The sequence below is a fragment of the Dioszegia hungarica genome (assembly GCF_025882075.1).
Source record: "Dioszegia hungarica strain PDD-24b-2 chromosome Unknown MKK02contig_2, whole genome shotgun sequence".
Lineage (NCBI taxonomy): Eukaryota > Fungi > Basidiomycota > Tremellomycetes > Tremellales > Bulleribasidiaceae > Dioszegia > Dioszegia hungarica.
Window position 1 is genome coordinate 613891 of NW_026515766.1, and position 21357 is coordinate 635247.

At 58.2% G+C, this 21357-nt stretch overlaps 8 protein-coding genes across 8 annotated transcripts; 1 reads left to right on the top strand and 7 right to left on the bottom strand.

Annotated features, from left to right (window-relative positions):
- Positions 1-85: 85 nt before the first annotated feature.
- MKK02DRAFT_19207 (FMN-dependent dehydrogenase-domain-containing protein) lies at positions 86-2247 on the top strand (the record flags this gene model as incomplete). The annotated part of the gene is made up of 12 exons (XM_053086056.1): positions 86-145; positions 203-224; positions 282-313; positions 369-397; positions 445-518; positions 580-839; positions 891-1097; positions 1157-1348; positions 1413-1663; positions 1722-1983; positions 2029-2152; positions 2207-2247. The coding sequence occupies 12 exons, from the start codon at positions 86-88 to the stop codon at positions 2245-2247; spliced, it is 1554 nt and encodes a 517-aa protein (XP_052949074.1).
- A 1427-nt stretch (positions 2248-3674) lies between these two features.
- On the bottom strand, positions 3675-4896 carry MKK02DRAFT_29393 (uncharacterized protein; the record flags this gene model as incomplete). The annotated part of the gene is made up of 5 exons (XM_053087815.1): positions 3675-3999; positions 4045-4394; positions 4525-4618; positions 4718-4809; positions 4852-4896. 5 exons carry the CDS (start codon positions 4894-4896, stop codon positions 3675-3677), a joined length of 906 nt encoding a protein of 301 aa, XP_052949075.1.
- A 547-nt stretch (positions 4897-5443) lies between these two features.
- On the bottom strand, positions 5444-6321 carry MKK02DRAFT_29394 (uncharacterized protein; the record flags this gene model as incomplete). The annotated part of the gene is made up of 5 exons (XM_053087816.1): positions 5444-5606; positions 5654-5865; positions 5959-6051; positions 6130-6201; positions 6280-6321. 5 exons carry the CDS (start codon positions 6319-6321, stop codon positions 5444-5446), a joined length of 582 nt encoding a protein of 193 aa, XP_052949076.1.
- Positions 6322-7701: 1380 nt separating this feature from the next.
- On the bottom strand, positions 7702-8755 carry MKK02DRAFT_29395 (uncharacterized protein; the record flags this gene model as incomplete). The annotated part of the gene is made up of 6 exons (XM_053087817.1): positions 7702-7921; positions 7971-8045; positions 8097-8383; positions 8430-8519; positions 8566-8640; positions 8711-8755. The coding sequence occupies 6 exons, from the start codon at positions 8753-8755 to the stop codon at positions 7702-7704; spliced, it is 792 nt and encodes a 263-aa protein (XP_052949077.1).
- Positions 8756-10495: 1740 nt separating this feature from the next.
- MKK02DRAFT_39599 (uncharacterized protein) lies at positions 10496-11416 on the bottom strand (the record flags this gene model as incomplete). Its single annotated transcript, XM_053090675.1, has 5 exons — positions 10496-10631; positions 10694-10932; positions 11022-11114; positions 11201-11290; positions 11372-11416. 5 exons carry the CDS (start codon positions 11414-11416, stop codon positions 10496-10498), a joined length of 603 nt encoding a protein of 200 aa, XP_052949078.1.
- Positions 11417-11937: 521 nt separating this feature from the next.
- MKK02DRAFT_39600 (uncharacterized protein) lies at positions 11938-13520 on the bottom strand (the record flags this gene model as incomplete). Its single annotated transcript, XM_053090676.1, has 8 exons — positions 11938-12386; positions 12445-12578; positions 12634-12786; positions 12861-12904; positions 12976-13067; positions 13134-13218; positions 13271-13290; positions 13349-13520. The coding sequence occupies 8 exons, from the start codon at positions 13518-13520 to the stop codon at positions 11938-11940; spliced, it is 1149 nt and encodes a 382-aa protein (XP_052949079.1).
- A 521-nt stretch (positions 13521-14041) lies between these two features.
- Positions 14042-18022, bottom strand: MKK02DRAFT_39601 (putative DNA helicase; the record flags this gene model as incomplete). The annotated part of the gene is made up of 11 exons (XM_053090677.1): positions 14042-14221; positions 14266-14553; positions 14599-14900; positions 14949-15066; positions 15111-15233; positions 15281-15372; positions 15417-15777; positions 15823-16411; positions 16462-16701; positions 16758-16985; positions 17043-18022. 11 exons carry the CDS (start codon positions 18020-18022, stop codon positions 14042-14044), a joined length of 3501 nt encoding a protein of 1166 aa, XP_052949080.1.
- Positions 18023-18583: 561 nt separating this feature from the next.
- On the bottom strand, positions 18584-21255 carry MKK02DRAFT_18938 (glycoside hydrolase superfamily; the record flags this gene model as incomplete). The annotated part of the gene is made up of 4 exons (XM_053086023.1): positions 18584-18704; positions 18751-20565; positions 20600-20859; positions 20905-21255. 4 exons carry the CDS (start codon positions 21253-21255, stop codon positions 18584-18586), a joined length of 2547 nt encoding a protein of 848 aa, XP_052949081.1.
- Between the last annotated feature and the right edge of the window lie 102 nt (positions 21256-21357).

Below are 21357 nucleotides of genomic sequence, written 5' to 3' on the forward strand. Positions count from 1 at the left end.
GTCAGTCCCACACATACATCTCTCTGCAAGGCACCGCCACCGACAGGCCCATCTCTGTATATACCGATCGAAATACTAGAAGAAAATGCCTGCGGACAAGCAAGTTGACGGGAAGGATGTGGCCGAGCACAATTCGCGGGATAAGGTGAGTTGGCAAGACCTGTCTTGAGCGGAGGGCATGGGATTAAGCTGATCTATCTAGGGAGTCTGGATTGTCGTTCACGGTATGCTACTCGTAGCGTTGCCTCGTTATGTCAACGTTCACTCAGCTGACCTGTCAGGCAAAGTATGGGACGTGACCGACTTCCTCGATGTGTGTCCAGCTATCTCTGTCCCGACCAGGAATCGATCGCGAGCTGACAGAGTAGGAACACCCAGGAGGCGCCGAGATCATCTTGTGAATAGCTGCGCTAGTACTATCTCAGAGCAGAGCTGATCGGACAGGAAGTACGCCGGGATGGACGCTACTGAGGAGTATGAGCCGATCCACCCCCCAGACGCAATCAGCGACAACCTCGGTATGTTTTGCCCCTCGCCAGGACCTTCTCTTTCCCCGCCAGCTACCAGGCTGACTCCCAGACCCCGACAAGAACATCGGCACCCTCATCCCCAACACCCTCCCCAAGCCCGCCGTCGTCTCCCCCCCACCCCCTCCCGCATCGATCGCGGTCCCCCAAAAGTCCACCTCGGCCTCCGCCCAGCCTGAGCCGGAAGAGTACGTCAAGCCCGACATTGAAGAGATGTTGAGTTTGCACGACTTTGAGGCGGTCGCAAGGCGGATTATGAACCGCCGGGGATGGAATTATTACTCTTCGGGTGCGGACGATGAGATCACCATGGTACGTCTGGCGTCAGCCGAAAGAGATCGGAGCAGGTGGCTGATCCAGTAGAGGGAGAACCACAATGCCTACCACAGGGTATGGTTCCGCCCTCGTATCCTTCGGAACGTCAAGACGGTCGACTTCAGTACCAAGTTCTGGGACTTCCCAACTAGCATGCCGGTGTACATCACCGCTACTGCGCTTGGGAAGCTCGGACACCCCGAGGGCGAAGTCGCGCTCACTCGCGCGGCAGGCAAGGAGGACATCATCCAGATGGTGGGCTCATCCACATTCATGTCGCTGCTCTTCTGGACAGGTTCACAGCTAACTTGCAGATCCCCACACTCGCTTCGTGCTCATTCGACGAAATGGTCGACGCCTCGGTTCCCGGCCAAGTCCAATTCTTGCAGCTCTACGTCAACTCTGATCGGGCACGCACCAAGAAGATCATCGCGCATGCCAAGGAACGAGGCGTCAAGGCATTGTTCATCACCGTTGATGCGCCCCAGCTTGGTAGGCGAGAGAAGGTCAGTTCCAGCTCCTTCCACCAATCACACAACCCTGCCGTTCCGTATCTTCGCTGACTTGCAGGACATGCGAACCAAGTTTGAAGGCGCCGCGGCGTCGCACCAGGAGAAGGGCAAGGACACCGTGCGCCGAGACCAGGGTGCGGCTCGGGCCATTTCGTCCTTTATTGACCCGTCTCTCAACTGGGCGGACCTGGCGGAGCTCAAGGAGGCCGCACAGGGAATGAAGGTGGTTCTGAAAGGTGTGCAGTGCTGGGAGGACGCGGTGATGGCCGCCGAGGCGGGATGTGACGGTGTCGTGTTGTCGAACCACGGGTAGGTCCCCCTGGGAAGATGTTCGCTGTGTGTGGTGGAGATAGGGCTGATCAATCAGTGGTCGTCAGCTCGACTTTGCCCCGTCACCTATCGCCATCCTCCCGTCCGTCGTGGCCGCCCTGCAGCAACGCGGGTTCATGACCCCTCACGCTACCCGGGGCAAGTTTGAAATCTTTATCGATGGTGGCGTCCGCCGCGCAACCGACGTACTCAAGGCTATTGCGCTCGGAGCGACCGCGGTGGGTATTGGCCGGCCGATGATTTACGCCATGAGCACGTATGGCGAGGAGGGTGTGCGCAAGCTGGTGCAGATTCTCAGGGTAAGTCTGGGCGTGATGAAAAAGGTGCAGACGGCTGACAGGCAGGACGAATTTGAGATGAATATGCGCTTGATCGGCGCGCCGACGCTCGCGGATGTCGTGCCGGGGATGGTGGACACTCGGGCGCTGTTCACGCCTGGACCTGAGCCTACCATGTATGACGCTAACTGTAAGCTATATGGTCGTTTGCTGCCGCTATCAGACAAGAGCTGACCCAATACAGACGAGCGCATGTTGCCCGTCGGTGTCAAGGCCAACTTGTAATACTGTGTCCCGCAAATCAGGGTCTTGCTGTGTTTTCCATCTCGGTGTTTTCTGCTTTTGTATCTTCCCGTTATATCTTATCTTGTCGGTCTCATGCGGTAGACGATCTTCCATATGATGGATACAGTGTTGTCTCCTCAAGTTGACCGGGTCTCGGTTGCTGAGCGCGTGCTGAGCAATTGTCGTGCTTGATGTTATTCATGTTTGGCTACATTTCCCTTCTACTGCTGGCTCGTCGATTCCGCCCGATCCTTAAGCAGCTTTGCCGCCGGTCTCGACCTCCTTGCGGGACTGGCCGTTCTCGCTCTCGAGCGCCTTGGCGGATTTCTGAGTGGGTCAGCTGGATCCCATGGACTCGGGACCGTTCGTTCTTCTGCACATTCCGATCAAAGTCTTATACCCGCTGGCTACGCGGAGCGCGTGCAGATTGCGATCACGATGGGATGAAATCACAACTGACCTTGGCTTGCTATTCCATTATCAGCTCAGATCCTTTCGCGTCAAATGATAGAAAGGATGGATTGGCATTGACTGGGAAGGGAAGAAGGGCTTGGCTCACAGCAATTGCGTCGTCTGTCACCTCTCCACCACCCGACTCCTTCGATCCAGGTTGGTCCTCCTTTTTGGGTTCCTGTTGACCCGAGACAGCTATGATAAGTAAGCACAGATTCGGTCTACAAGTCTTCCATTGGAGCAGAACTCCCTTCCATGTAGAGGAATATCGCTGCGATTCCTGCGGCCGTGTGACGGTGTACCGCTCGACATCAAACACAAGTCCAGACGGGGTGGGAAAGACGTAACGTACCAGGTCGCTGCTGCGCGTCCGACTGGGCACCTGCACCCTCATTGCCAGGGGTGGAGTGGCCGAGCTGCTTCTTGTTGCTGTCGTCGGCGGGGGATTGAGCACCTTCGGGCATTGTTGCTGATGTTCAGTTCGTAGGGGGATGAAAAGGTGGTGGGAAGGTCTGTGTAGTGTCTCTGGACAGGTGTCGATGCAAGAGAAGGTATGGGAAGCTGCTTGGGAAGCTGCTGCGCACTGGCGCTGACCAGCATGACCAGCAGGAATGACGTCAGTAGACGGATGACGTGGCTTTTCCAAGCTTACGCACCAGTCATCCATCCATCTCCTTCGACCTCCTTCGACCTCCTTCGACGAGTAGAGCAGGGGGAGGCATCAGCACCGAAGCGCCTTCAACAGGCAAACGCTGTTCGTGGTCGTTATTTCGATTGCATCATCCCATCCAACTATACTGTATCGACAGGCTACAAGGAGCACTGTCCATCCCCTCCTTCTCGTTTCCCGGTGCCGATTCTGATCCTTCTTTCCCTTCTTGCTCATTATATTCACCTTCACTCGTACTGCACAGCTCTCCCGCCTCCTCACTTCTGACGTATATCATTCCACCTCACTGTCTTTCCGTCTTTGCCTAGATCGCCAATCCCACCGCGCCCACGAGCGCCAAAACGACCGTCCATCCCTTACCCGCCGGACCGGCACTCGCAAGACCAGCAGACCGACTCGAGCTCGCCGCAGCCGCCGCGGAAGCGCCGCTGTTGGTCGAAGACGGCCGGATGGTGGAGGTGGTAGGAACGACAGTGATGACCACGGGGGGTGTACCGGAGCTGCTAGGAGCGGGAGTATCGGAGGTAAGGGTGACGGTAGCGATAGCGGGTCGGGCGTCAGGTGCAGATGAGGCGGGAGCAGGTGCAGGTGCAGGGGAGTCGGAAGAACAGGCTCGGTCAGCGGTAGTCCTTCTCGCAGAGGAGTGCGGGGAGGGTGAGGATGCTGAGACTCACGATGCGGCAGCAGCTGGGGATGGGGCGACAGCAGCTGATGAGGATGGAGTAGCGGGCGCAGTCTGGATAGATACCTCTGCTGCGCTCGACGAGGCAGCTGGGGCAACAGCGGAGGAACTCGGCGAGGCGGCAGCCACCGACGACGAGGAGGAAGCCGCAGCAGCAGCGGAGGAAGGCGAGGCGGCCGCTGTGCTAGAAGCCGATGAGGAAGCGGGAGAGGCAGCAGCCGACGACGACGCCGAGGCGGACGTAGAAGATGCGACCATAGTACCGCTGCTCATCATGCCACCGCCTATAGAGTTGGCGCACGTCGCATCATAAAAGCTGTACGCCGTCGTCAGGTCCGTCGGCTAAATGTCTCAGTTATGCTCCACGTCTTGACTTGCGCCCCCGTGGAGCGGGGAAGGTCACGGGGTCACAAGGAGACTAGCAGGCGGGGAGAAGAAGACACAAGTGGAGTTGAGGAGAATGGGATGTGACATACGGAGCATGAGCCGCTAAGGCAGGACCGGAGGTACGAGGCTGCTCCTGATGATTTACAGAAACATGAAGTGTTGCTGATGGATCCACAGCCCTGTCCGTCAGCTCTGCTCCCAGAGAGGGTTGAGTCAAGGTCAACAAAGCTGTACGAGGAAAAATGGACATACAGCATCTCTAGCAGCGTCTGTAAAACACAGCTGGGCGCATGATGGCGGAGTAGAAGACTGCCTGCCGACTAGTGTCGGTGGGAGCCGGGCCTGTAGCGTCAGTGATAGCCCTTGGTGCCTGTTGTCAAGCAAGAGGCAAGGTTGAAAGGGGGTCACTCACGGCGAGAGCGAGCGGGAGGACGGCGAAGAGCAGAGAGGCGTGCATTGTGGGTCGTTTGGTGTGGGTCTTGAGTCGTAGCTGGTGCTCTAAGATGAGTCTAGTGTGTATGGCTGTAATACTAGATGAAGTATAGATAGAGTAGAGAGAGGTCTAATCTCCGAGCTCCACCAGATGTTTTCGTAGGAGTGAGTGGCGAGAGGAGGTCGAAGCGGGGCTCCACACTCGCTAGCGTTGGCGCTAAAAATAAAAAGAGGCGTCATGCGGGTGAGCTGCCCTGAAATAGCGAAGACCCCATTTCTTGGGTCAAGATCTGCCCCTTTGACTCAACAGCATACACATCTATGAAACAAGGTCTCCCTCAATCCACTGGCCACTGGCTCGACGATCAATGCAGCTGTACGACCGTCTCCAAACGGGAAGAAAAAGGAGCTGCGGAGAGGATGCGCCCGAGACAGTCGCGACGCAGAGACGCGTCGCGCAGAGAGAGTCGCTGAGATGGTGGACGAGACAGCATGACCATGCAGAAGATACCCAAACTACAGACTATAGTCCACCCAAACCCTTCTACCCCTTCTCAGTTCGCAGCCGCACCCTACATCATCCCGAGCACACCGACGGCGGCACCGAGACCGACGGCCGCAAAGCCCTTGGCGAGACCGGTGGGCTGGGCGCCAGACTTGGACGAGGCGGAGGCGGCCGCAGAGGAGGCGGCGCTGGCGATGGAGGAGACTGAAGCAGAGGCGGAGCTCGCGGCGCTGGGAGTCAGCAGAGGTCTACACCCATTAGAAGGGAGAGGACGTACCCCGAGGCAGAGGCAGAAGCGGAGGAGGCAGCGGCCGAGATGGAGCTTGCGGCGCTGGCGACGGACGCAGAGGGAGATGCGGCGACGCTGGAGGCCGATGCGGAGGCTGACGCGGACGCACCCCCGAGAGCGGCGGGGACCGAGGGGACGGGCGCGCCGGCCTGGCGACAGGTGTCTTGGAGGAAGGTCGCGGCGATGGCGATCTGGTCAGGCTGGGATGTCAGCCGGGAGCGCGTAGAGGGCAGCGTCAGAGCGCAAGATGAAGGGACGAGTGGGCGTAGAATGATGGGACAGAGTGGACTCACGGTGCAAGCGCTGGTCAAGCACGCGGTGATCTTGGTCTGCAGCTCGGCGTTGGTGCAGAGGCAGACAAAGTCGGTAGCGCTGCACGGGGCGGGCTGCTCGTCAGCACGAGCTCACTCAAAGGATCAGGTGAAAGGGTATCCTGGAGGGCCGAAGGCAGGGGAGATACTCACGTTCAAGCTGGCATCAGCGAGACAGCCGACGGCGCAGGGAGGCGGGGTGGCAGCTTGACGCTGGACGAGAGCCTAGGAGTCAGCATGAGCTAGGGCGACACACGGCGGGAGAAGGTTGGAAGAAGGGGAGCGAGGGGAGAGGAGACTCACAAAGGCGAACGGGAGGAGTGCGATGACTGCGAAACCCTTCATTGTAGTAGGTGATTATGGGTAGTGGTAAGGAGAGTGTTGGATGGTATTATAGAGATGTGATGGGTGATGGGTGATGGGTGATGGGTGGATGAACAGAAGTAGGAGTATACAGGGGAGATGATAGATGAAAGGGAAGGGAAGGGGCGTTCTTATATACCCCGACCGTGACATGCTCGCTTGCGCCTGCGCTTGGACCCCCTTGCCCCCGCCCCAACTTTAGCTTGTTCCATATTGGCTCACTCAGGTCCGATAACGGACACTCCTTCGGCACAGGCACACACCTCGGCTCAGTCGCCCGCCCGCAGCCCCGCTGCCCACTCCCGCTGCATATGGTGTGTGCATAAGCTGAGGAGGCCTTGTTCCCCTCCCTTTCACAGACTGTGCGTCCTTGTTCGTCGACCGCCTTTCATCGCTTGTCCGCTTTGAGGCATCCCTTCGCGTTTCAGATTTTTAGAGTTTCAGGGTGGAGGATGGCATATCTCCGAGCCTTGTCCTTTCACCTCAGCGGCGACGGCGTTATCAGGCTGGAGCCTGAGGTGATGCAGACACCGACATGTACATGCGTATGCACACTCCTATAGACGCGGAGAGTTGTGCTTTAGACAGGTGAAGAATCCTCGACGGACGAAGCTAGGAAGGTCCCCTTCGATCGTTCCGGACCGCCTCCACTTCCGGCACCTTTCATTAAGGACGTCGGCGACATGCAAAGACACTCCATCCCTGTCTACCTGTCGGTATGCGAAGGCGTGCCTTTCCTCCCCTTCCCTCATCGCATCGTCAGCCTTCCTCTAGCTTCCTTTCTGATACTCAAACCCTCAGGAATCGGCAAATCCGGCAAGCCTCCACACGGACGGTATCAGGGTAGTAACAGGAGGCGCGCGCGCCATTCGTATAGCTAAGGCACAGCTGGGCGCTGAATGAGATGGAGATGTGCTGATTCGTTACTGTATGTACAAGACCCGCTCTCAGATCACTGCGGAGCGTCCAAGAGCCCGGCGAGTATGCTAATCCACATCACCCTTGTGGGTGCGGCAGAATCCGCCCCGGCCATCGAACTGGAAGCGGAGTACGTCGTCACCTGAGTGGGCCGAAGAACAGGGGTGCCAGGTGAGTAAAACAGCTGGGTGGGTTCACGGTGTTGAGTCGAGGAATGCGGACCTTTTGCATGTGGCTGTGTGGCAGCAGGCACAGCTAGGTCTTGGCGGTCAGTACCATCAGTGGTTATCAATATCAGCGATCCTTACTCCCAGCCTATTCAGGTCCAGACTCCTGCGACTGTATGCCTGCATGTATATGACTAGCTCATGAACCTTGAACCCTCCCGACCGCCTTGTATTAGATATCTTCTCCCAATTCACACTACACCGTCACATTCAACGTCTAGATAGCGGCCACGGCACCGGCAGCAGCGACAATGATGCCCATGTAGCCCGCAGCGGCGGTGGGCATGGCCCAAGCGGACGAGCTGGGGGCGATGGCGGACGAAGCGGCGGAACGAGCCGAGGAGGCGGCAGAGGCGGCCGAGGAGGCGATGGAGCCGAGTGCGCCGGATGCTGAGGCGGCGGCGGATGAGGCGGCGGAGGCGGCCGAGGAGACACCGCTGATGCGTTAGCGGGGCTATACCCGATGGTGAAGAGGAGAAGACTTACGATCCAGCAGCAGAAGCAGCGGAGGAGGCAGCACCGGCCACGGAGGAGGCATCGCTGGCGATCACAGAGGTAGCGCTGAGAGCGTCAGCTCAATATCCGTACATAGTGACCAGGAGGGAAGCTTACGAGGCGACTTCGCTCGAAACCGCCGAGCCGGCAGAAGCAGCAGCGCTAGAAATAGCCGAGCCAGCAGCAGCAGCAGCGCTGGACGCGGACTGAGCGGCGGAGATGACGGACGCCTCAGCACCGGATGCAGCGGCGGAAGCGCCGGCGATAGCGGAAGAAGCGGACTGAGACGCGCCAGAAAGGACCGAAGAGGCGGATGCGGGGACACCGCTAGCGCTGGGTGCAGCCGCAGCACCGCCGGCGCAGATCTGTTGGCCGAAAGCGAGGGCCTGTTCCACCGCTTCGGGCTGTTGGTCAGCGTAGCCCGTGGATGCGAGTGGATGAGGAACGTACGGGACAGGTGAATTGGATACAACCGGCAAAGTTCCACTGGGTCTGCTGGTCGGCGCAAAGGCAGGCAACGTCGGTAGGTGCGCACGGGCCCTGGTGGTCAGCACCGCCTTCACCATTGTGCATGACAAGTACGTACGGGGTTGGCCTGTTGCTGGGCTATGCATGCAGAGACGCAGAAGGATTCTTGACGCTCCACAAGGTGGCCAGGGACCTGAAAGGATCAGTCAACGTTCCCCATCAAATCAAATCAAATTTTGATCCGAGCGAGGGGCGGGAGTTACGGCGGCGATGAGAGGAAGGAGAGCGAGGAAGGCGGTGGAGCGCATCTTGACTTGAGACGAGGGTGAGAGGCGAGTAGAGGAGGTGATTATAGAGTGATATGTGTGAATGACAGTGCTTGGTGAGAATGAAGAAAGGAGGAAGGGGGGGGGGCGAGAATTTCGCTTGAGGGTGTTTATACCCATCTAATCCAACCTAAACCTTGCTTTGAAGGAAGGCCCCCTCGTTTGTGATCCCTTTGTGTGCATCAGGCACGAAATGGCTCGTGCGCTCAGGGGGTTGGCACAGCAAACACGGGGCACAGTACGGAGAGCCTCGAGAGGGGAAGATAAAACACGGACAAAGCGCGTGGCGCGTCGTCAAGGGAATGCGTTGTGGCGGTGACCTTCTGATGATGTCTGTCTAAAGCAAGACAGTGATGGACCGCAGGTATCGGGCGAGTGTACTGTCATATACTCGACATCAACTCAGCCCGTATATTACACGTGCTCGCCCACCCCGCCTGGATGGGTGCTGACAGCCGCGGTACCCCCGGAAACAGGTGACGTTTCAGCCTGTTTCATCCCTCTTTTGCCTGCCATGCTACAAAACCACCGTAACTACAATCTAGCACGGTGGTTGGGGCTTGAAGGCATCCAATATGGCTTAAGCACCTCACGTCGCGCCGTACGCGCCTCACGCAATACGCGTATGACCCTACCCCAGACTGAGCCTCGCTTGTTGCCTCGCTGTGCGCTTCCGCGCGGCTCTCTCCGCCCTGCTTTTCCCCTTCCCCGTTCGCGGGATCATCAACTGCTCAACGGTATCATTGAACGAGATGCCGGTCGACCGGGCCGGAAGCGAGCTCGTATCATCACTCCCGCGGGTCAAGGAGACCTGCCGAGTCTCGTCGCCTGTATGACGATTCCGTCTCCAACCGTCTGAATCCGCCGAGCTGAAGGTCCAATCTGATTCTGAAAGATGGCTGTCTGGATCTCCAGAGCCAAAGTCGTCATAAGTGTCAGTGGGAGGAGCGTATGAAGTCCTTGATCTGACAGAGGACACAGCTGGGGGTCAGCCTACCAGGCTCGTGCCGGGTCGACTAAGAGGAACAAGCTTACCGGAGGCGGAGGGAGCGTAGGAGGGATCTGGACGGAGACTCCGTCTGTTCCGCTTGTGGTACTGGGTGCCTGTCCGAGACCAGTCGCGAGAGGTGCTGTCAGAGGTGGACCCTCTGCTTGAGCGTGCAGAGCAGCGCATCTTGATTGCGAGTGCTTGTTTGCGGGTGAGTGAGGTTGCGCCGTTAGTTCCGTATACAAGTGAATGTGGATTGATCGAAGGATGAAGTGTAGGATGTTGGTGTTCGTTTCTAGCGGAAAATGGTGGTGGGAGAGTGATCGGAGGAGGTAGTGTCGGTGTCAAGGCGGACTGCGAGTTGGTACTGAGACCACGAGTCAAATGCTCGCAAGCGCTAGAACGCTCGAGGGGAAGGAGCTGGAACTGAAAGGAAGCCGTAAGGTACAAGTGTTCAGTGGGGCTGATAGGAAAGGACTGCTGCTGAAGCACGTACGAGGACTTGGGTGTAACATCGTCAGTCAGAGCCGCGGGCCGGGTATGGAGTCATCAAAGGATGTCGAGCCTGAAACGTGCGGTCATCAGGCCAGCAGATGATGTGGAGCGGTCAGCGTCAATGAGTGATGGTTCACGTCAGCTACGATCTTGACTGAGAGTGCGCAGAAGTTCGTAGGGTACCTGCGGGATACTTGATCGATCTAGCATCATCGCCGGTCCCTGCCCTAAGTGCCCTCTTAGACAGCGGCCACGGCGCCTACCGCGGCGAGGACCACGCCCATGATACCTGCTGCAGCAGTGGGGACCGCCCAAGCGCTGGAAGACGCCGATGCAGCATCGGAGCTCGCGCTGTTCCTAACGGATGAGACGGCACTATCGAATGAGCAAGTCAATTCTACTCTGTACCCCCGGAAAGAACACAAGTCTTGACTCACCCTGAAGCGGACGAAGCCACGCTGCTCAAAGACGCGAGCGCGCCGGAAGATGTCGGAGTGGCGGAAGCGCTGCTGCGCACAGCTGAAGAGGCAGAGACCGAGCGAGAAGCCACCGCTGAGGAGATCGAGCTGAGACCGCTGGAGATGCTACTCGAGGACTCGTCATCATCCTCGCCAATCGCGATGATTGCGGCGCAGGTTTCCTGGAACTCGGCCTTCATGGCTTCGACCTTGTCCGCCTGGAAGTCAGCTCATGCTCGTGCTCGCTTTTATCAAGGGGGTCCTTGATAGACAGTACAGGTTGGAAACAAGGTTGAACCAGACTCACGGGGCACTCCTTAGCAAGGCAGGCGTAGATGGACTGGAGGTACGTCTGGTTCTGACACAGACAGGCTCCGTCTTCACCGCATCCGGTACTAGCCTACTACATCAGCTCTATTTCCCTCTTCAATTTGTCGCATAGAGTCCCGCCCCAAAATGATCATGCAAGGAAGGATCTTGGCTCACCATCTGTTGCTCCGCCTGATCATCACAAGCGCTTGTACACGGGTCATCCAGGGCTGAGGGTCCTTCTTGACGCCCTCGGAGAGAAGAGGTCTGGTAGTCAGCTTAGCACTCGGACTGTCCCAAAGGAAGCAAATGCTGTGCTGGCGACCAGACCAAACAAAATGGACGTACCGCTGCGATAAGCGGGAGGAGGGCGAACAGGCTGGTGATGCGCATGATGGGTGAAGCTGCGGGGTGTGATACGCTAAGTGGCAGCTATAAGAGAGTGAAAGACTACTGGGTGATCAAAGCCAAAGGGCAAAGGCAGTAAGCATCCAGGTTGCAGGTTGTCGACCTTTCGATACCTTACTTGACGGGCGAGCCAAAGTTGGCTTCTTAGGCTGAAACCACTTGAAACATATGCCGTAAGTCAGCCCGCAGTGGCGAACAGCCCCGAGTCAACGAGAAGTAGAGGGAGAATTTCGCCCCCCATAGGGATCCACAGCAGCGGACTAGGCGGCTTCACGCAGGTCCAAGGAGATGTGGTGGTACCGGAATCGGCACTGGGACCGAATGCACATGATGAAGCTTGAAGGCGTAAGCGAAGTAGGAGCAGGGCGAGGTGATTTGCGTGGACCTACCGCTTTCCATCGCGAACCATGCAGATATGGTAGTAAGAGGCGTAGCTATCCATCGGAATTTCCTGAACGTACATGCAGATACATAATGAGTCTCACGAGAGGCAGAGCATAGCTATTCTAGCTAGCCGCCTGCGGGAACCCGATACGATGACGAGCGCCTCCTAGCTCCGCCGTCCCGCTCGCCGATCCGAGGTCGACCTGATGCGGGAGCCCATGATCCGCCAAGCTTGGCGATGACGCCTCTGCTTTCCCCTTGGTGGCCGCTACGATCTTTTGTATATGCCTCTTCACCCACCAACGTCCGACCCAGACGATGAGCGCGAAGAAGGCGAAGACACCGATAGGGGTGATGATTTTGAAAGCGAGAGTCTCCTGGATTGGAGCCGAAGCGTCGGGCTTTGTTTTGAATGGGTCAAAGGTGGGGACGAACGCTTTCTCCGACGGACTGATGGTCGAATTGACGACGATTCTGTCAATATCGAGATATGACGACCGGGATGTAGTGTCCGTGTGCGTCGTGATGGTAAGAGTATGCTGACTTTCGGATAGGCCCGAAGCGTGGAACACTGCGGACGATCAGCTCGGCTCGCTAGTTAAGGTGTAGGTGGAATGTGCGATACCGACGGAGTGGATCCCATCTGAGCTTGAGGGGAGCACCATCCTGGATGAGCCACTGGACTCCGTCGAGGTGCACTGTGTACCTTCCAAAATCCAAGCCCGAGCTCGATCCAAAGACCTCAACGGCCGATCCGTGGAAACTGGATGATCAGCTCGATCCGAAATCTGGCTCTCGACAGTGCAAACCAGACTGACCTCAGCGTAGCTGTAGCTCCTGGGGCTTCTGTAGAGTGGATGGTACCACCGTGTACTGGAGGAATGGGGTGGATTATGCCCGCGTACCACCTCCCTGCATAATGGATGGACGCCGAAGCGTCATCGTAAATGGTCGAGTATATCGCACTGTTGCTAAAAGCGTTCAGCGCAGTGCACTACAGGCAGGCTTTGCACAGACCGGTGCCCAGGCTGGTATCTCGACTCACGTCTTTTGCCTGGGCGTCCATATTGGAAAGATGTCGGTCGAGTTCTATACTGGGTCAGTCTAGTGTCCCCCAACATCCTCGTAGAACGGCAGTGTGTGAGAAGAGAAACACGTACAGCGGAAGGGACGCTCCCCTCGATGACTTTGCCTTCATCGCCGTGGTCATGCTGCTGGGTGATGACGCATTCTGGCCTTGCAATTTGGGAAACTGTAGCGTTCAGCGCTAGTCCTCCCACAGTCATGTACGACTGGTGCCGAGGACCCCAGAACGTACGGCGACAATAAACACCCCTATCGGCGAGTACTCGACCGTAGAAGATCCTCTCCACCTCACCGATACACGAGACCAGAGGATCACCCTATCGGACGTCAGCTCCAATATTCCGGCCAGCGGCATCAGGTATTGCTCACCTTCCAGAATTCTGGCGGACCTGCATCATCAGCGCTGCCGCTTTCTCATATTCTGCGATCTCTACCGGAATCGCTTACCCCTCTCATGTTCTTCCTTGATCTTACGCACCACTGCCCAAGCCCTCTCCGAATCCTGCACCACTTTCTGTAAGTCGGGACAGTCCGGCGTGTGGTGATATGAGGGTGTGAATGCCGGTGCGCCTGGGACACCCGCTTGGGTTGCCATCGGCTTGCGTGAGAAGGAGCTCATTTTATGGGCTTGACAGGTCCGAGAGGCTGAGGGGGGGATGGAGCGTAGTTAGAGCGAAGCGTAGAATAAGTACATGTAGCGGCTTCCCTCAAGGGCAACAGCCCATCTTTGCTCGGCTCCCGAGCTCATAATCGCGCAAAATTGACGACCCCTGAACACACACATTACCTCCACACACACACCCCCTTTGAGATCGCCCGAGGATCGTCGTGGTGGCCTTTTTGTCGATGCAAACCTGTCAGTCATATCAGTAATGCGAGAGGACGGACCACCAGCGTCATTGTGATAAGGCGATCGTTGTCAGTAGGTGATAGGAAGATGTCAGCCCGCGGTCCGGGTAGGGAAACAACTGACCGCGAGGTTCACACTGTACTGCTGCAAAACGTAAGATCTCACCCAGACCTAGCTCCTTGCTCGCGCCCACGTATGATGGGCTCCGCTCTTCTAAAACAAGTCATATCCCAGATGTTGCTGCCATGCAAGTGATATGCCTATAGGATATGAGTTGTAATATCTACTTTCTAAGCCTCTTCCCCACTCTCCGCCCCATCCGCATCTTCCCGCAAGATCAACCCCTCACTCTCCAACCACCCCATCAGCTGACGCCACACCTGTGCCCCTCCGCTCGGTAAGCCCTGCATGGCCTTTTGTCCCACTTTGGCACGCGCCAGATGATCCGCCGATCCCAACATGATAAGCGCCTGCACCATCAGCTCCGTCCCGACCATCACCCAAAGGAACTCACCCGCTTCGCCCTCGTCAACCCCACATTGAGCCGCCGCCAATCCGCCAAGAACCCGATATACCCGCCTGGGTTGTTCCGGACCGTACTGAACACAATCACGGCCTTTTCGCGCCCCTCAAACCCGTCCACTGTACGGATCTCGATGTTGTCGAGCTCCTTCATCCGGTCGTTGCCTAGGATGGTGCGGAACTCGGCGAGTCGGGCGGGGCTGGTCCGGAGGTCGTCGGTCAATTGTCGGATTTGAGCAGAGTACGGAGTGATGATGCCGATGTCGGTACCGCTAAGGGTCTGTCAATCAGCTTAATCTCCATATGGCAGCGCTTGAGGACGTACCGGGTTCCTGAGCAAGAGATCCGCCACGACAGCGCAAACCCGCTTCGCCTCTCCCTCATTCTTCAAACTCTTGCTACTCGGATCCTCAGGCGAATGATGGTGCACAAATGTCACGTTCTGCCGCCTTCCATCTTCATCCTCAAGAAGGAAGTCCGTGACTGGCGGCTCGAGGCCGGGACGGGCGGTACCGTCAAGATTGGCTGTGCCGTTGGCGAGAGCCGAAGCGTAGAAGGCACGATTGGGGAAGGCGGCGATTTGGGGGTGCATACGATACTGCGTGTCGAGCATGATGGAGGGGATGTCTAGAGGTCAGCTCTGCGCCTGACGGACAGGTCATGGACACAGCTTACTGTGCTCATGTATAAGACGCTCAAACATAGAGGTAGCGAGCCCGCCCATCTGAGCAGCCTCCGAGATGATCACAGGTGGTAGTTGCTTGTGGTCGCCGATGATAGCTACGTGGCTCGACTGATCTGTCAGCTTTGAGCCATCATCGTGATATGCGAGCTCACCCCTTTCATCAGCGGTACCAGCGACAAAGGCTCGGTCGCCATGCTCGCTTCGTCCAGAAAGACAATCGGAAAGTCGATAGCGTCCAAGGTCCAGGATGCAGCTGACAGGCAGGTTGTGCAGACCTGAACGATCAGCGGGCGGCTTTATACTACTCAGATCAGTGACTCACCACATCCGCATCCAGCAGAATATCCCTCGTAATAGCCTTCTTCATCGACCGTATCTTCTGCTGCATCTTGATCCGCTTGTCCCACATATCCCCTGCACATCAGCTACTGCCAATCACGCGTAATGGCCAGACTTACCTGAAGAGAGCTTCGGCCCACTCTTCCCCTGTCCCTCACTCCCATCCATCCTGTCCTTCTTTCGCGATTCCGCAATGATCTTGTCGAGTTCCGTCAGGGCGTTCCCCGTATTCTCCAGTTCCTGATAGAGCGGGTGCGCCTCTGACAGTTGCTCCACTGTCCACTGCTGCAGATCTTCCCGGACGGACTGAGTCCTTCCCAGTCGGGCAGCCTTGACGCCATGCTCCCGGAGTCCGCCGACGAGGTTGTCGACAGCAGCGTTGGTATGGGCCGTAACGAGGATAGGGTGGGGGATCTTCCAGTGATGTTTGAGGAGTTTGATCGTCTCGATGATGACGCGGGTCTTGCCTGTCCCAGGTGGCTAAATGTCAGCTATAGCTCCGAACATGAAGTATTCACAGCTCACACCCTGGACCAAGCTCAGCCTCTCGCTCAGCATCATGGCGATAGCGCTTATCTGGGTCGGATTGAGCGGGACCTCCGGATCGCCTTCGACGCGCACGGGTAGCTGTCCAGCTTTCGTACGGTACCGTTTCGTCCAGCTCGCGATAAGCTCATTCTTGGCCAGAACGCCGAGCGGCTCCGAGGCAGGATGAGCAGGCGGGACCGGTGTTGCGTCGATATCGCCAGGCTGAAGATCGCTTGGGACCGGGACGACAGCTGCGGGCTCGACCTTATCCCCGAGTCGCTCGCCGATCCGCAATGACGCCGAGGTGTCATACGGCACAAACTCCTCCTGGAATGCCCGGAGGACCTTGTCCCGCAGGTTCGTCCCTTGTAACACCGTCTGCTGGATCATCCTCCCCCTGACAGGCTGATTGAACACCTCGTCCTCGTCGTCCGATCGGCCTCGCGAGACGTGGAAGGAGTTGTATTTGGACTGCTCGGCGGCGACGCGGGCGTCTTGACGTTCCATATCTGTTGGGTCGGCATTGAGGAGCCGGATCGCCGCGAGCTGGCGCGTAAGGGCGACGTCGTTGCATCCGATGTCGAGTCTAGATGTCAGCTGGGAATCGACCGGGATTAACGGGATTCTTCAGCTCACCTCCAGTGTCCACTCTCGATCTCCTCTATTGGCACGTCAAACTCCACCCGGATATACTTCTTAGTAACAGAGTACACCGAGCCCAGCAGCTTCTCCCCGCCCGCCTTCAGCAACGGCGTAATCGAGTTATCGCCCTGCGTCTCCCCGCCAGTCGGTTCTGCCGGCTTGTGCGTGACCCCGTCCTTCTGCACAAAGTCGTAATGAGGATGGGTCCGGCAGATCTCGGTAACGGTCCCGCTCCTACTATATCAGCTCATGCAGTTCCACAGGCTGTTACAAGGTACCGAGCAACTTACGTGAATTTGTGGAATGGCAAGTCCGCCATCGCCCCAGTCGCCATCTTGCCCGTCTTTGCAAACGTATAGATGTATTTCCCCGGCCGTTTCTTGAGTGGAAACAGCGTCGCTCCGAGGTTCTCGACAACCCAACCTTCTAACACCAGTTTCTCATGAGACCACTGAAGCTGTCGTTCGGCATGTTGTAGTTGCTCTTCCCGATGTTCCGCTTCCAGCAACGGGACGAAGCTGCCGGTCAGCTCTGCCCCTCCCGTACGGTTCCAAGAGCACGATGACTGAACTCACTGCTCCCCATACCGCTTCACTTCCTCGTAAAACCCCATCCCCTCTTTGAGCAGCGCCACAGTCTCCCTCTCCCGCTTCACATTCACCTCATCCGGGAACCACCTCGTCTTCCCCCTTTTGTGCAGCCCCAATTGGCTCGGGGCCGTCTTGCGCCAATCGAATCGTTCTTCCTCCACTCCCAGTGTCTGGCCAACTTCCAGCGCTGGCAGATCCGAAACGACCAGTCTTCGCCTGACCGCCTTCCGCTTCCCTTTCCCCTTCCCCTGAGAGACAGACGGCACATCATCCCAGATGGCCATATCTGGAGCTTCTTCCTCCCCTACTTCCATCCCATCCGCCCAGCTCAGATCGTCCATAGCTGCTGAGACACCCGGATCGGCAGTCATAAAGTCCGCTTCGCTCGGCTCGTACTCTCCCACCGCGGCCGTCCCGCCTGGTATCCGAGGCGGCACCATATGCCTATACCTCTCTCCCTTGCGCGGCTCTCCGAATCCCGCGATCTCTTCTGCGGTGAAGAGAGGGGGTTCCCAGTCCCTATGTGGACTGGACGGGTAGTTTCCGCCGGCATCGCTGAGATCGTAGTCCGGTTCTCGCTCGAGGGGTTGGGCTGATAAAGGGGAGGAAGAGTGTACACTCCGGCTCTGCGATGGACGAGACGGACCTGGGCGACCTGGGCTATTTGGAGGGGGAAGGGGGAATTGGCATTGATGAGAAAGGGGGACATCCACCTTGCCAGGCGAGCGCGGGGCGGGCGGGGACCAAGCCGGCGAGGCCGATGAAGAAGCATACCGCGTAGTAAAGAAGGATGAGGGGGCACCGAAGCCCGGCGAAGGAGGTAGGCGGACGCGAGAGGACGTGGCGATAGATGAAGGGAGGAGGAATGGGGTTTGAACACATCGATGAAATGGATCGCGTGAGCCGGGGGTGTGCGAAGGGGTCGGAGCGCGTAGCGTTCGGACGCTGCTTGGATGGGGCTTCATCCTGCCGGAGTATCAAAGAGAGGATGCGGAAGAGCGATATGAGCTATCAGACTCATCCCTGCCCCGTACCCATAGACCCAAAAAGAGATGGACGAGATGGATGAAACGGACAATAACAAAAAGTTGACGAGGTGGGACGCGCGGGGAAATCCGAGACAACTGGGTGGCGAAGATCTGAAGGTCCGCCATCTGTCCGCTGTCAAGGAGGGCTGTACCGACGAGACGTCAGAGAGGCATCAATACGCGCTGGAACGACGTGGACAGATGCGGGGCTATACGACAGTACATAGCTACCAGATCCCATCCACTACCTAAGTCATTGTCCAGGAATCCTCTCATGCCTCCACTCCACATTCCCGCACTACAAAGCTCGAAGGTAAAACAGCTAAACACGAAATTATATACTTGAAGGGTCGCCCATCCCGCATCCGGACCGCCGAATGAGTTTATACATGATGATGATGAGAGGTCGAGCCGGTTCAGACAGGTTGTGGTCGTAAATCGTCATCGAGACAGTGTCCGTAATCGTGGAGGGGTGGATACAAGGGAGACCGAGAGGGATTAGGCGGGAGGAGCAGTAGGTTCTGGCATTGCCGCACGAGGAGAGGGAATCCGGCCGGCACCGCACATCCCTTGCGTGGGCTGAAGGTTCTCGGCCGAGTATTCGGGAGGGTACGAGCAACTACTACATCAGCTGAGCCCATGTGTACAGGGGATTTTTAACTCACCCCGCAACAGGCACATATTTCCTCCTGTTCTGCGCGTCGTTCGCCCATCCATCTCCCGCCGCAATAGTTGCGCCCGAGTTGCCCGGCTGCGTAAACGTAGCAGCGGGCATCGTGATGGGCGTCCCGGTCTGGGTGTACTGGGGAAGAAGCGACATGGCGGACGAGGCAATGTTCTTGAAGGAGACAGGAGGCCAGGGGTACGACTGCGTCATGGCCGCAGCGACGTTGCCCGCACCAGCCCCACCGGTCATGTACGGCTGGGAGAACGTTCCAGAGAATGGATTGTCCGAGAACCCTCGCCGGCCGCACTCTCCCCTCGACTCGCGCGGGTCGGACGGGATCCACCCCTCGCGGAGTCCGAGGCGGTAGTGCCAGAACGGGTTGGGCTCGGGGATGGACCCGGTAGAGTTTCCGATCCGCCACGTCCAGAAGAAGAAGTCTCCGAGCGCGTCCATCTCGGCGAGAACGACACTGCGAAGCCCGTCCTTGGTAGCTTGGCTCCAGAGACGGTGGTCGTTCCACTGCGCGCACGATCCGGGACCGCCGCCGGGACCAGTGTAGCCGTCGGTAAAGGTCCCGTCGTACCTTGATCCACCGCCAACGCGGTTGACCCATTGACCGCAGTCATTGATGGCCGCCGACCACTCGCCAGCGACGGTAGCACCGAACCGCTGGAGCGTCGTGTTGGTCTGCGACGCCCACATCTGGCACGCGAGCGTGGCGATCGAGTCGAGCGACCCGGTCTGCTGGTCGCCGAATACAAGGTACGGGTGTTGGTCGAGACCGAGCCGGTCCGCACCGGTCATGAAGCCGTACCAGCTCTGGATCCCGATGAATCCATCGTGGATCGACAGCATGGGTCCGCGACCCGCCCCGATACCCGTGATAGCGCGAATCTCGTCGTAGGCCCGACGGTAAAAGGTACCGACCCGCTCTTGTCCGATAGAGTTGGCGTTGGGCTCGTTGAGGAAACCCCAAAGAGGAATGACGGGTGCGTATTCTGGCTGGACGATGAATTGGGTGATGGTCCGAATGTACTCGAGACCCCGCTGAGCATTCGCGAGGCCCATGACGCCGTTCATCCAGTTGATCCCGCCCAGCTTGCCCGAGTGGTTCCACCCGTTCTGCGATCCAGGGATGGTGTGGAGATCGAGGTTGATCCGGATTCCGTACTTTCTTGCCCACTTGATGGCGAGCAAGACGTACTCCCACGACTTGCGCTCATAGTACGCCTCGCCCGGGATCGTCTCGATCGCCCAGTGCCCGAACGGCACTCGGACCCAGTTGATACCCGCCGAGACCATCTCGACAAAGTCCCGCTCCGTGATAAAGGTGGCATAGTGCTCGTCCATAATCTTGTTGCGGTCCGCGCCCATGTTTTGGTTGAGCGTGTACTCGTCGACCGCGGTTTGGCCGTTGGCGCCGGTGGCGTACCGTTCGTAAAGACCTGGGACGATGAAGGGCTCGGTATCGAGCCATCCGCCGACGTTGACACCGTAGATCTTGTCCCGACCCCACGTCCAGTTGGCACTGAGCGCGGGGGTCCAGGATTGCGCCTGGGCGTCGTTGTTGAAGGGGTTCGAGGGGTCCCAGACCCACTTGCCGCCGTGCGGGTTGTCGTAGGTCATGGTGGAGCCGTCCTCGAGGGTGATGAGAGAGCCGCGGGTACCGGTGGTGGGGGCGGCAGGAGCGCTGGAGGTGGCCGAGCCCGAAGCGGACGCAGTGCCGCTGGGGCTGGAGCTGCCAGAGACCGAGTCGTTGGCAGAGCCGGCCGAGGCGTTGCCCGCTGTGCGGTTGCGGGAACTCTGGGTCAGACTAATCGTCAGCTCCGCTCGGATGGAGCACTCACCCAACACCAAGACCGACTCCCAGACCGACAAGCAGCAACAACGCCGCAGCGCCAAGCCCTATCCACAGCTTCTTCCTGCTCTTCCCGCCTCCACCCTCTCCAGCATAATCCCGCTTCTCGTTCAATCCAGCAGCACCAGCACCGCCCGCCACGGCCGCGGAAGGAGCAATATGGCCCTGATTGAACTCGTCGTCATCCGCGTCGGATACTGAAAGGCGTGATGTGGGTGTGGCGGCAAGACCGGAGCGACCTCTGGGGAGCTGGAGTATGAGCTTGATTCAGATTCGTTGAAGTCGGTAGCTCACTTGAGATCCAGCAATACCACCCGCTGCACCTGCTAGACCAGCGCCACTTCCCCAACTTGCCCGATTATCGCCGCCCAAAGGAGGTGTACCCGGTATGGTCGAATTTCTCGACATCATTGACGGCGCCGGCATGTGCATCGAGTCCCGACCGAGCAGCTGGCTCGTTTCGGGGTTCTCGGGCGATGGGGAGAGGTAAGCATTGGGGGAAAGGGCCTGGCTGGAGAGGTTGGCGTAGGGGTCGGTGGGGGAGTGAGGGAGGGCGGCGGAGCCAGCGCCAGGAGAGGAGTGCGAGACGGGGGCGTAGGAGGCTCGGCGGGAGGGAGGGGTGGGGAATGCGCCGGGGGCCGACATAGTGGGTAAGAGCTACTCTCGTGTGTGTGAGTAGGGGACTGGACGTCAGCGTTGAGTTTTGTTTATATGAATGAAGGCGAAAGGGGCGGGAGGAGGTGGGCG